Genomic DNA, 11,916 nt, shown 5'->3' with positions numbered 1-11,916 from the left:
TGATGTCACACAAGCATGACGAACTTGGTGGTGATGTCACACAAGCATGACGGACTTGGTGGTGATGTCACACAAGCATGACGGACTTGGTGGTGATGTCACACAAGCACGACGGACTTGGTGGTGATGTCACACATAATATTGATGGTGGCTCATTCAAAAACATATGATGGACTTTGCGTTAATGTCACACAGAAACATGATGGATTTGGCGTTAATGTCTCACAGAAACATGACGGACTTGGCGTTAATGTCACACAGAAACATGTCGGACATAGCGTTAATGTCACACAGAAACATGACGGACTTGGCGTTAATGTCACACAGAAACATGATGGACTTGGCGTTAATGTCACACAGAAACATGACGCATTATTATTATTATTAGTTACGTATGGTGCTGTGGTGAAACAGAAGGGCCTTCTGCTGACGAGAATGTCCCAACCCAGCGAGGGCCCCTGGGGACGCTTGTCACACCTGTGGAAGAGGCGACCTAGTTATCAAGCGGCTAAGGTAGTTCCGCAGATACGGTACGAGTTGACTTCAACGATGAAGGCGATTCTTGCCACTTTCGCCTTTATTGTGGCAGTATTTGTGATTTTGGATACAGGTAAGTTTTGGATAACTACTAATCACCGCCAGATGCAGGCGGCTTTTTAAATTGATCTTCAGATCTTCAGTCGTCCCAGTTGCTATCAGGTAGTACACACACGGAAGTGCCCAGAAGATAGCGCAGACCGCCATGTTTAGGGGTTTGAATAGTTTTATGGAAGATGTGTGTAAACCAGAAACGGCAGATAATAATAAATAGAGATGTAGGCAACTGATCTGCGGAGTAAATGGAAAATGCATTAAATACGAATCGTTTAATGTTTAATCTTATAAACATGATAAACTTTCAAATACACTTGTTACTAGTATTTTAACACATTGTGTGTGTGTGTGTGTGTGTGTGTGTGTGCGTGCGTGCGTAAATATGCACACACGTTTTCAAATAATCTTTCCTGAACGTTATTTGTATTTTAAGTATGAAATACACGGTGCAGCATTTAAGCACGGTGATGCCTTCAAGGCTCCAAGAAGTAACTGTCCTGAGACCGGAAAGTTGGGGGTTTGATTCCCAGTAACATTATACCAACAGAAGCTAAAAGATAGAACTTGTACCAGTGACAGACACTTGGCATTAAGGAGCTAAAACAAGGACTGGTCAGCTCAGAGTCAGTATACTGTATCTCAGTAGGGTAGCCATGTTTAACTTCCAAATGGTATCTCAGTGGGCTAGCACTATAAAACAGACACTAGTCCAGACTAGTAAAGCACCATCTGTGTCTGTCAAAGGTCTAGTGTCTGTCGAAGGCCCAGTATCTGTCGTAGGCCAAATGTCTGTCGAAGGCCAAGTGTCTGTCGAAGGCCCTGTGTCTGTCGAAGGCCCGGTGTCTGTCGAAGACCAAGTGTCTGTTAAAAGCAAAGTGCCTGTTGAAGGCCAAGTGTCCCTTGAAGGCCCAGTGTCTGTAAGTGTTGAAGCCTATTGTCTGTTAGAGACCTAGTAGCTGTTAGAGGTCTGGCTTCTGTTTGAGGAAATACAGCACATTGTGTATTGATAGCCTAAATAAGCCTAATCTCAACAAAAGTCAGGCTGATTGTGTGTTTCACCTGGATGGAATGAACGATTTCACACACTATCAGTTTGAAACACTGGTGTCCTTATATTGCCTGTTCTGATGACATTATCATGCATAACTGTAGTAATGAACTCTTGTGTTTGCAGGTTCTGCCATCAAGTGTTTCCAGTGCAACTCCTACCATCAGCATGACTGTGCCGACTGGTTCGACAACGTCACACAACATCTGACGCAGTGCCAAGATCATGAAAACCTTTGTCGAAAGGTTGTGCAAGAAGGTAAGGCTAATAAAAATACACTTGCTTGACAGATTTCACATGACTAGGGCAGTCAGGTTGCCTAGTGGTTAAAGCGTTCACTCGTCACACCGAAGACCGAGGTTCGATTCCCGACATGAGTACAAGGTGTAAACCCCATTTCTGGTGTCCTCCGCCATGATATTGATGGAATATTGCTAAAAGCGGCGTAATACCATACTCGCTCACAATTCAAATGACTATGTTTTGAAGAATGTTTCCAAATACTGTGAAATGAGAATTTGGTCTTGTTGCTTGTAGAGGGCACTTATGGGAGGTCAATTTTTAATTGATAAACTACCTGTGATTAAAGTTCACATGCTACTGAATTTACCAGTCAAAAAACTGATATAAGCAAATGTTATACCGCAATGACCCTAACAAAACATTAAGCAATATTGGCATTTAGCCATTTCATTCTTTCATATATCAGATGTCTTTTAGATTCTGCATTATATTTACTTCCTTGAGGGCAAGACATTTTGTTAGCATGTATAACACTACGAACAAATTCTTATTTGATTATTTTACTAACATGCAAGTGATTCAATGGCATGTAATTTGCATACCAAACAATTTTCTTTGCATTTGTTTAAAAAAACACTTGGCCATACCCACTAACAGACTACTGTTTCCTGATAAAAGAGTGAGTGAGTGAGTGAGTGAGTTGGGTTTAACGGAAATACATCACTGTCATTAGATGTCGGTGTGCTTGGAGTAGGTTTTATGCCGCTTTTACCAGTATTCCAGTTATATCGCTGCGTGTCAGCTTAATGTGGGAGGAAAGCCTGAAGTGATGCAGGTCTCAGACGTTTACCACTTTGGTGAAACCCACGAGCACGGGTATGGTGCTGACAAACCTAGAAACATAATTGGGGCGAACCGGGATTCGAACCCACAATCATAGGTTTCTGGCGTGCCCAAGGGTAGCAATTCTGCACAGCAAATCGCGGCGCCTTAGACGACTGGGCCACCCGTGCCCCCTCCTGATAAAAGAGTGGGTGGACTTGTGTTGCATTGCTGCGCTGATCATATCACATCTACAGTTGTTTCATCTTAATGATTAAAAAAGAAGTCTGTGAAGTTATTATTGTTAACTTATTTATAAGAATTGACTTCAAAATCATTCATGAAATGTTACAGATCCTAATAAAATGAGTCAAACATACCCAATAATTCTGACTCAATCTTTATGTTGCTTCATTACAGTATATTTTGATGGAGCGTGGGAGGTCCGCTACGTCCGACAGTGTGCTAGTGCAGGGGAGATCGGGATGTATGAAGGACGGGTGTGTCAGGAGCGTCTCGGGACGTACCGCGTGAAGATGCGCTACTGTCACTGTGACAACCAGGATGGCTGCAACAGCGGTGCAATTTTGACAACATTGACACCAGTCATTGTGGGGATATTTGTGACATTTTTTCAGTATGTGCTACCAAAGTTATGAAGCTAAAACATTTTGGATCTTTCCTTGGGGAATCAGTAGATCTATGCAAGTCTTGTGAAAACAAAGTCTGAAAAACACAAGATGAATAAGGTGATATGGAAGATTGAAAGAAACAGATGTCTACACAATCATTAACCAGATAAAGTGATCATGGTGTGTAACTGCATGTCAACTGAGAAATTTGTTTTCCGGCAGATTTCCCCTTAAAATTTTATTATTTAATAATTGTTGAAATATTGATGAAAGTATCAAAGTTATATCTTATCAGATCACATGAAACCAAATTATGTGACATAAGTATTTTCTTTGATCATATAAAATATTTCGTCCCATTTTATGTTATAACCATTTTACTGTGAGAGGGGTTCTACTTCCGTGTAGTACACCTTATAGCTAGAAAGTTCTTCGTGTTTTAACATACTCTGTAATTACCACTTGTGAGAAAGAGTCATGTCCTACTATACAACAAACCAGAGCCATTAATTCACCAAGATTCATGATCATTTCTGGGATTTTAACATGTTAACAATTGAGAAAAATAAGAATCAGTTAAGGTCTAATCTGACAATAACTGTCCTGTCCATAGTCGGCCATTACCATGGTTGCTCATGCCCTCATGACTCCCCTGTCATTGACCTGTTGTATATAGCGATCCCTGTATATTTGTACATTTCATATACCCTTTTGATCATATCATTTAATCAAACGTGAACATTTTTTATCCATATGCCTTTAGCGTAGGTGACCATTTAATTCTTGTGAATAATTTACCATCATAAGGTTTTATTAGTTCAAGTGAGTACCATTACCAGAAATAATTTTCACCGCTGTTTGTATTAGGCCAACACTTTGGAAAAGTGGTTTCCACACATTACAGTCTGATTTGAGGCTATGATAACAGTTAAAATACATATATATGGTCCCTCTCTTGTCTGTTATAAGACTAAAATATGTTCATTCTGTTAATGTAGTCTACTTTAGTGATTGCATTCCAAGCACTAGGGAGTTTACCTGCATGGTATAAACATCCTTTGTTAAGTGATGTATGGCAGTATCTGAGGCTGTACTCTATGTCATATGGTTTTATATATGTTATGGCATATACAGTGTTTTACAAATAAAATGTGCCTTTTAGTAATTTTATCTTTATAATAAATGATAATTTTGTACATGATTCATTTGTGTTGTGTTTTTATTGGTTCCTTGAGGTCAAGTCTATCCAGGATTCTGACATTTCCCCCATCCCATAATAGCAAACTGAATCCCTTGCTACCAAACAAACGGGACATAAAATTGTTAATGAACATCCTGAGCATGTCTTACCAGAATAGAAATGTCAGATTCACACAACATGCTGTCTACATTTGGATAAGTTTGATGAAATAGTTTTTGAGAAGAAATATATCAACCTATACCAAAACCAGTTTTGAAAGTCTGTGACATGAACTTCAACATTATGCTATTTGGATGTCAAGCACTGAGCTAATGAACAACCACCTCATTGTCACCCCTTTACTATCATGACTGCTGTTTCCTGTGAATGTTACACCTACAGTGCCAAGACTCACACTTTTCACAACACCTTCACTAGACTACACCTACTGCAGTTCCAAAAGAAACGCAGTCTCGTGTTGCAAGTTCCCATCACACTGTGTCAGCACCATACCCAGGCTCGTGGGTTTCACCGAAGTGGTAAATGTTGGAGGCCTGCATCACTTCGGGCTTTCCTCCCACATTAAGCTGACACGCCGCGATATAACTGTAGTACTGTTAAAAGCGACATTAAACCCTACTCCCATCACAGACATCCAATGGAAGTGATGTATTTGCACAAAACAAGATGCACAGTGATAGAATAACATGTCTAGAAGGGTGTGCATATTGTCAAAAACATGTCCTGAGCATGTGCTATGGACACTATGGATGCTCTTAATGTGAAACATCAACTGTTGGTTGTTGAAACGAGGTGAAATGGGGCTTAACGTCGCGTTCAATTGTGAGTTGGGTTAAACGCCGCTTTTAACATAAAATTTACATTATTCCAATTATATCATGGTGTGTCAGCTTGATGTTAGAGGAAAGCCTGAAGTGATGCAGGTCTCAGATGTTTACCACTTCGGTGACACCCACGAGCACGGTGCTGACAAACCTAGAAACATAATTGGGGCGAACTGAGATTCGAGATTTGGGTGGTCGCTGACTTGGTTCATGCATGTTATCGTATCCCAATTATGTAGATCGATGCTCATGATTCCAACTCCTAGATTTTCTGGTCCAGATTTGATTATTTACAGACATATTTACCGTCATACGAAATAACAAACAAACAGACAAGGCATGGAATGCACAGACAAACAGTGCACAGGATTGCACCAGAAGCGGACTTCCATGTGTACATTTGTCATGTCAACACAGGTTATCATCAGTTCTCTGCCACATATTGCAGACAGCTGGAACTCCCCACAGACCTGTGTCTGCAAACAGTGCATTGACTGTCAGCAGTAAGTCCGAGGTGTTGATGTCCACCTTGGGGTGTGCTTTTCTTTTGGAATTGAGTATACTATTGGGCTGAAAACCCCTGGTTCTCTGACTAAATATGTTGGTAGTATTGTTTTCACTGTGGAAAGGTGTGCCACCTGGGTGCCTAAACTGTCCATGTTATGTTGTTGTGATGAGAGTATTCTGGGTTATCATAGGTTCCAGCAACCTATGCTTGTGGAATGGATCGGGTGGTCAGTCTGGTTAATGGTGTGTCAATTCAGCTGAAGATTCAGGCAATAAAATCAAATTGACTTGGAGATAACAAGTACTTGTAAGAACTATTTTACAGGATACATGAGGCCATCCTCCATATCTCGCATTTGGTAAACCAACACTAACCACTGGTCCATTCCCGTTGTTCTCGCAACTTATAATCACCCGCCCTTGCTTGATCTTCATTAACATATTACCAACCAATGAAACGTTGAAATCAGGAAAAGGGTAAGAGAGGACTTTTCATCGCCAGTTTTGATGGACAATAAGACATCCTTTCCATCAACAAGATTTTTTAGGGTTTTCTTTTGTGAGTTTGGCAAAGTTGAATTTTGCAAACCCTATCATAATGAATAGGCCCGGCCTTCACATTGTTGATATTGTCAACCCAACATTGAGGCTGGTTTGTAGCTCGCTTTCTGATTTGTCAATTTGCGAATGAAAATCAAGGGCGGATAATTTGAGATTGCGAGACACACAGGAATGGATGCAGGGGTAGAGTAGGTTTACCAACTGCGAGCACTGGAGGTATAAAGGATGACATGAAGTTGACGCAGCTGAATAAACCATTCTTAAAATTAAAAGCACTATGCATGTTCCAAATACATTTGTCCTAACAATCAACTATTCTAATAAGAGGGAAAACTATCAGGATGTGTATTGAGCACACTGTAAGATTCAGCTCATGTTCTTAGTTTCTCAATTAGTTAATACTGTCTAACACATTTATTATCATTATCATGATTTTTTCAGATGCACAAACAATAATGTTTCAACTTAAAAAGAAAAAGAAGCAAGGTATTTCTATCTAAAAAGCTTTATTAACATGTTTCCCATAAAATCAGGTATGTGACATCTGATAAACAGTTTGTCCTCCGGAGTCAAATGACGTTGAATGTCCTGGAATGAGAGTGTTGTCCACAGATGTTGTTCTTATGACAGATAAACATGATGTCTTATGGTTGCTGAAGATGTGTTCCCATGGTAACAATTATGTCTTTGTTTCAATGATAAGGCAAGTCACAAAAACACACAGATCACCTTTTCTTGAAGCCATATTTCTTTCTCTCATAAAACAAGTCTGTCTTGGCACTTCCCAAATTCACAATTTTAGGACACCCGTCTCTCTAAAACATAGAAATGTGTTATGATTAATACACATGACATACATGAAATTAAATATACAACATTATTTTATATATAACATTGGGGGGCATGGGTGGCCCTGTCGTCTTAGGCGCTGCGCTTCACTGTGCAGAGTTGCGTTCCTTGGGCACGCCAGAAACCTATGATCGTGTGTTCGAATCCCGGTTCGCCCCGATTATCTTTCTAGGTTTGTCAGCACCATACCGGTGCTCGTAGGTTTCACCGAAGTGGTTAATGGTGAGACCTGCATCACTTCGGGCTTTCCTCCCACATTCAGCTGACACACCATGATATAACTGGAATACTGTTAAAAGCGTCATAAACCCTACTCCCAGCACACCGACATCCAATGAAAGTGATGTATTTGTGTTAAATCCAACTCACTCACATATAACATTGAATGTTAAAGATCACGAAACAGAAGGGCAATCAACCTGCATTTAACACATCACCTATTTCATTGTATATAACAACCAGGGATACAGGCACATTTAGCGGAAATGAAGAAAAACCCATATATATGCAATTAAGCATTGTGCATCATGCTAATAATTTTTTTAAAGAAACTGACAGAAAATGTGTATCATGCTAATAGCAAGTTGGATTTCCGACATAAACTGACTGATATATTTCTCATATCCAAGCACATGAGACGAATCAAAGAGCTGTACCAGTATCACTTAATTGAGGAGTTATTCTTTGGCAACAATTAATTAAAATATGCCTTGATAAATCTTACTCTTATGAAAAAGGTCTGGTTGTAGTTTCAAATATGTCATTCAGATGTATTAATGCAAAGAATTATATTACACTGGCAGTGAATAAAACATGTCACCATCATCCACTAACTGGTAATCAGTGTACCTTTACATCAAATACACATTTGTAGCTTTGCCGTACAAACGGAGACAGAAATCATTGTCATCGACATATGAACAACATAGGATATTGTATTGATTGAATAACCACGGCACCCCTGTCAGAAATCTATGAACACACAATGCCATTTAGAAAGTGATCAAATGTAACAAATGTTATATTTCTTTGTAAAGTACAGATTCTCTTACTTTTTGGGGGGTTGAGTCCAGTCAAGGATTCGAACCCACAGTGCTAATCAGTACACAAAGTATGTGATCTAGACTACCAGTTGTCAGACTTTCATTTTGTGGAAGCCTCGGTGGCTGAGTGGGTTAGATCGCTGACTTTGTGTGCTGGCGATTAGGTGCCTCACTGTGGTAGTGTGGGTTCGAATCCTGGACGCAACCCAAAAAGTACAAGAATCTGTACTTTACTAGGAAAGTGTTATCCCAAATATAACATTTGTTACATTTGACCACTTTCTAAAATGGCATTGTGTTCATATATATTATGCTATAAGTAATCACTTAGGTTAAACATGGAACAAGAGCACACATCGCAATAATGATACAGGCCTGATAAGTCACCAGCTTGGATTGTATCGTCACCCAGTGTACAAGGGTAGCCAACAACTTTTTAGACTAGTCGTTTATGTAAAATGTCTACACTTTGGGGAGTATGAGCCAGCAAGATTTTCACTTGTCTCCGACCAGTGCCGTGTCTACCTGCTGCCAAGTACATAGACCTACTCACATCCTTCTCCATGATGGTGCACTCCTTGCAGTAGTAGGCATCCGACACACCAGGCCCTCCACAGATCACACACCGACCCTGGTAGGACCCGTAGTTACACTCGTCACAGATCCGGACCAAGGTACACGGACGCACGTAAGAGTCACAGATAACACACTTTCCATCACCTGCAAATGAAAACAATTACAACATTAGCACTGATTAGTAATTTCAACTTCTTTGATGTGATGAACCATCCATCAATCATAACCCCATACATCACTTGGCTTGAAAAGTGTTAGAATCTACACTTAAAAAGAAATGGCTTATCCACAAGTCCTTGTTGCATAAGTGAGGTGAAGTGGGGTTTTACTCGCCCGCTGAGATACTTTGATGCAGATTAATGTGGATACCCCACTCAGACACAGTATACTGACTCTGAGCTGAACACTCCTTGTTTTCTCCCCTAAAAGCCGAGCTACAGGAAGGCTAACACAGAGCTCCAGATAAGCTTTTGGTGTTGTGGGTATTTTACCCATGCATTTTAAAATCACTGCGTATCAACTATTCTATCTGGGTATTCAAATTTCTGTTACCCACTAGTTTTTACACATGTGGGTATTTAAGTTAAATATTGAAAAACACTGTTCATCTAGTCCCCGCAAACTGGTGTGTGGGTTCGAGAGCTTTATAGGACTCAAAAATACCACGATACTTCCACATGAAAGTGTGATGGCAAATGATCATGATGTTACTGTCATCGAGGAGTTGGGCAAGGTTGACGGAATGCCCGTTTATAATTTCAAAATAAGTTGCTGATTTGCCAATCGAATATGCAGGGTTACTTCACAATATTTTGATGATACGCACAAGTTTTATTTTGTAGCGTATCTGTAATGTTCGTTGCGTATTTGATACGCTTGGATATTATTTTACTGCGTATTTCTGCATTTCTGATGCGTATTTTACGCAGATATGCAGCTTATCTGGATCTCTGCTAACACGACCTGGAATCAAACCACTGACCTTCCTCTGAGGCAGGCCATGAGGCAGTCACTGTTCATAGGTAATCTTGTAACCATTGATGGTTTGCCTTATTTCAAAGATTTATACATAATTTGGCTTATTCATGCTAATTGCAACACAAGACGTTTTTTAAACTGAACTCTGAAATGACTGATGTAGTGTTCTTTTCATGATATGACAGTTTTTCACATTCATATGTTGAGCTAAGAAAATAACCTTTCAACTGTGTTAAAGATCACTACATGTATACCGGGTATATCATACTTATGAGTCATGTATTATATATAATACAGAGTGTGTATCATGTTTATCTATTCTTAATAAATATATGCAATGGTAACAATTAATCTTGGTGATCAAGATGATAGCCTAAAATATTATTTGAAATTTTATTACTTTTATCATGATTATACTTACATTTTTCACAGAGCCTCCCAATAGCTGAAATTGTAACAAGAAAAAATTAGTTCAGTGAATTATTGGTACAATTCAAATGAACAGTAAATCATGTCTGAAATCACCCCTGGTAGCTGTGGTAACCGTATCTGTGTGCAGCTCCTTATTAACGATTTTAATACTGACTTGTCACACAGAGCTATGGACTATCCCATAGTGTTTTCCTAATAGATTTCTAATGCAATTCTTCATCAAACTTTATATCCTACATTCTATATTCTTACATTTTTGTTTGTGCAACTTTCAAAGTACTTGTAAGTTTGGGATCGAGAAACACTGAATTCATAGACACTCCCAACACGTAGACACAATTTATGGTGAATTCGTTGACAAGCCTGGAGTGAATTTTTGATATAGGCATCTGATTGGTTCCATCACTTCCAAAATGCAAGATAAGTGTATGTTTCTGAGTGTTTTCTTTGGCAGGCTCTTTTGTGAATAAAGTATCTAATAAAAATACATGAAGTATTGGTATTTCGTTAGCAGGATCTTTGTAACTATTATTATAAAAAAATAATCAGGTAAGTATATCCAAGCCGAGAAGGAAAATTGGATTACCCATAGATCCAAGCTGAAAAGATTACATTAGAGGTTACCATGTTTACACATCCAAAAAAGATAACTGGCAGAATGTCACGCCAGGCCATAATGTATCAAGTATTTATTTTTCTTTAAAATTTGAAATAACTTTTGTCACATAATAATTCTATAATTATATGTAATAAATCATTATACAGTCTTACTTCTCAACTGTATTTGTTTTGTCCTCTATAGTTCACCGTGAATTTTGTCTGCGAGTAGGGAGTGGCTATGAATTCTCCATGATGGCTACAATTTGGTTAGGTTACAAGTTAACCTACAGCCTTGGAATCATTCACTTGGCTGAAGCATATAAAGTGTGATGCAGATTTGGATCAGGAATCTATTAGGAAATCACTTCGGGACAGCCCATAGCTCTGTGTAGCAACAAACAATATCAAAATCGTTTATCAGGGAGCAGCATAGAGGTACAATTACCGCAGCTAGACCCCAATAACTATCAAACGAACATTGTTAACCACTTTCAGAACTATCAGACCAATGTTAGGGACATGAAAGAACAACCAGAACGAATTATGCAAAACAGTCAGCCATGCCATCAGCAGTTGTGCGTCTACAAATGTTAAACTTTCCACCAGTAATATTTTAGCCTCATGGTATGTGATAACAGGCTCAATATACAACACTCTTACACAAGCACTTGATGAGTGACATAGTCTGACAGTCCTCCCTGGATCAATGACTGAATGAGGATAAAGGTCCACACAAGTTCCTAATGGATAAGATCAGAAAGCATGGAACAAGAAACGTTTTCACTACGTCTGTTACCTGCTTACCATGATCCGATCAAAATATTATCCTCTGTGTCCATCTGTTATCTCTAACCATCTCTATCATGCCTTTAAAACATTTGACCGGACAAACCTGGCTGCAAGGAACATAAAAAAACACCCCGAATAAACACAAATATACAAACCAACGCCCGGCTGCTTTCGACAGAAAATCAAATCTGGATGATGCTTCGCCATTTTGAAAGAG

At 39.2% G+C, this 11,916-nt stretch overlaps 2 protein-coding genes across 2 annotated transcripts; one reads left to right on the top strand and one right to left on the bottom strand.

Moving 5' to 3' along the window:
- The first annotated feature begins 502 nt into the window (after nucleotides 1-502).
- Nucleotides 503-4,514, top strand: LOC139469718 (UPAR/Ly6 domain-containing protein crok-like). The gene is made up of 3 exons (XM_071251967.1): nucleotides 503-610; nucleotides 1,769-1,900; nucleotides 3,128-4,514. Exons 1-3 carry the CDS (start codon nucleotides 550-552, stop codon nucleotides 3,364-3,366), a joined length of 432 nt encoding a protein of 143 aa, XP_071108068.1. The 5' UTR covers nucleotides 503-549; the 3' UTR covers nucleotides 3,367-4,514.
- Nucleotides 4,515-6,934: 2,420 nt separating this feature from the next.
- LOC139469717 (PHD finger-like domain-containing protein 5A) lies at nucleotides 6,935-11,906 on the bottom strand. Its single transcript, XM_071251966.1, has 4 exons — nucleotides 11,855-11,906; nucleotides 10,300-10,323; nucleotides 8,878-9,044; nucleotides 6,935-7,247 (listed from the first exon to the last, which is right to left on the bottom strand). The coding sequence occupies exons 1-4, from the start codon at nucleotides 11,904-11,906 to the stop codon at nucleotides 7,158-7,160; spliced, it is 333 nt and encodes a 110-aa protein (XP_071108067.1). The 3' UTR covers nucleotides 6,935-7,157.
- Nucleotides 11,907-11,916: the final 10 nt, after the last annotated feature.

This window comes from Haliotis cracherodii, unplaced genomic scaffold (assembly GCF_022045235.1).
Source record: "Haliotis cracherodii isolate W230 unplaced genomic scaffold, xgHalCrac1.p SCAF_2, whole genome shotgun sequence".
Taxonomy (NCBI): domain Eukaryota; kingdom Metazoa; phylum Mollusca; class Gastropoda; order Lepetellida; family Haliotidae; genus Haliotis; species Haliotis cracherodii.
This window is presented reverse-complemented; position numbering and strand designations above follow the sequence as displayed.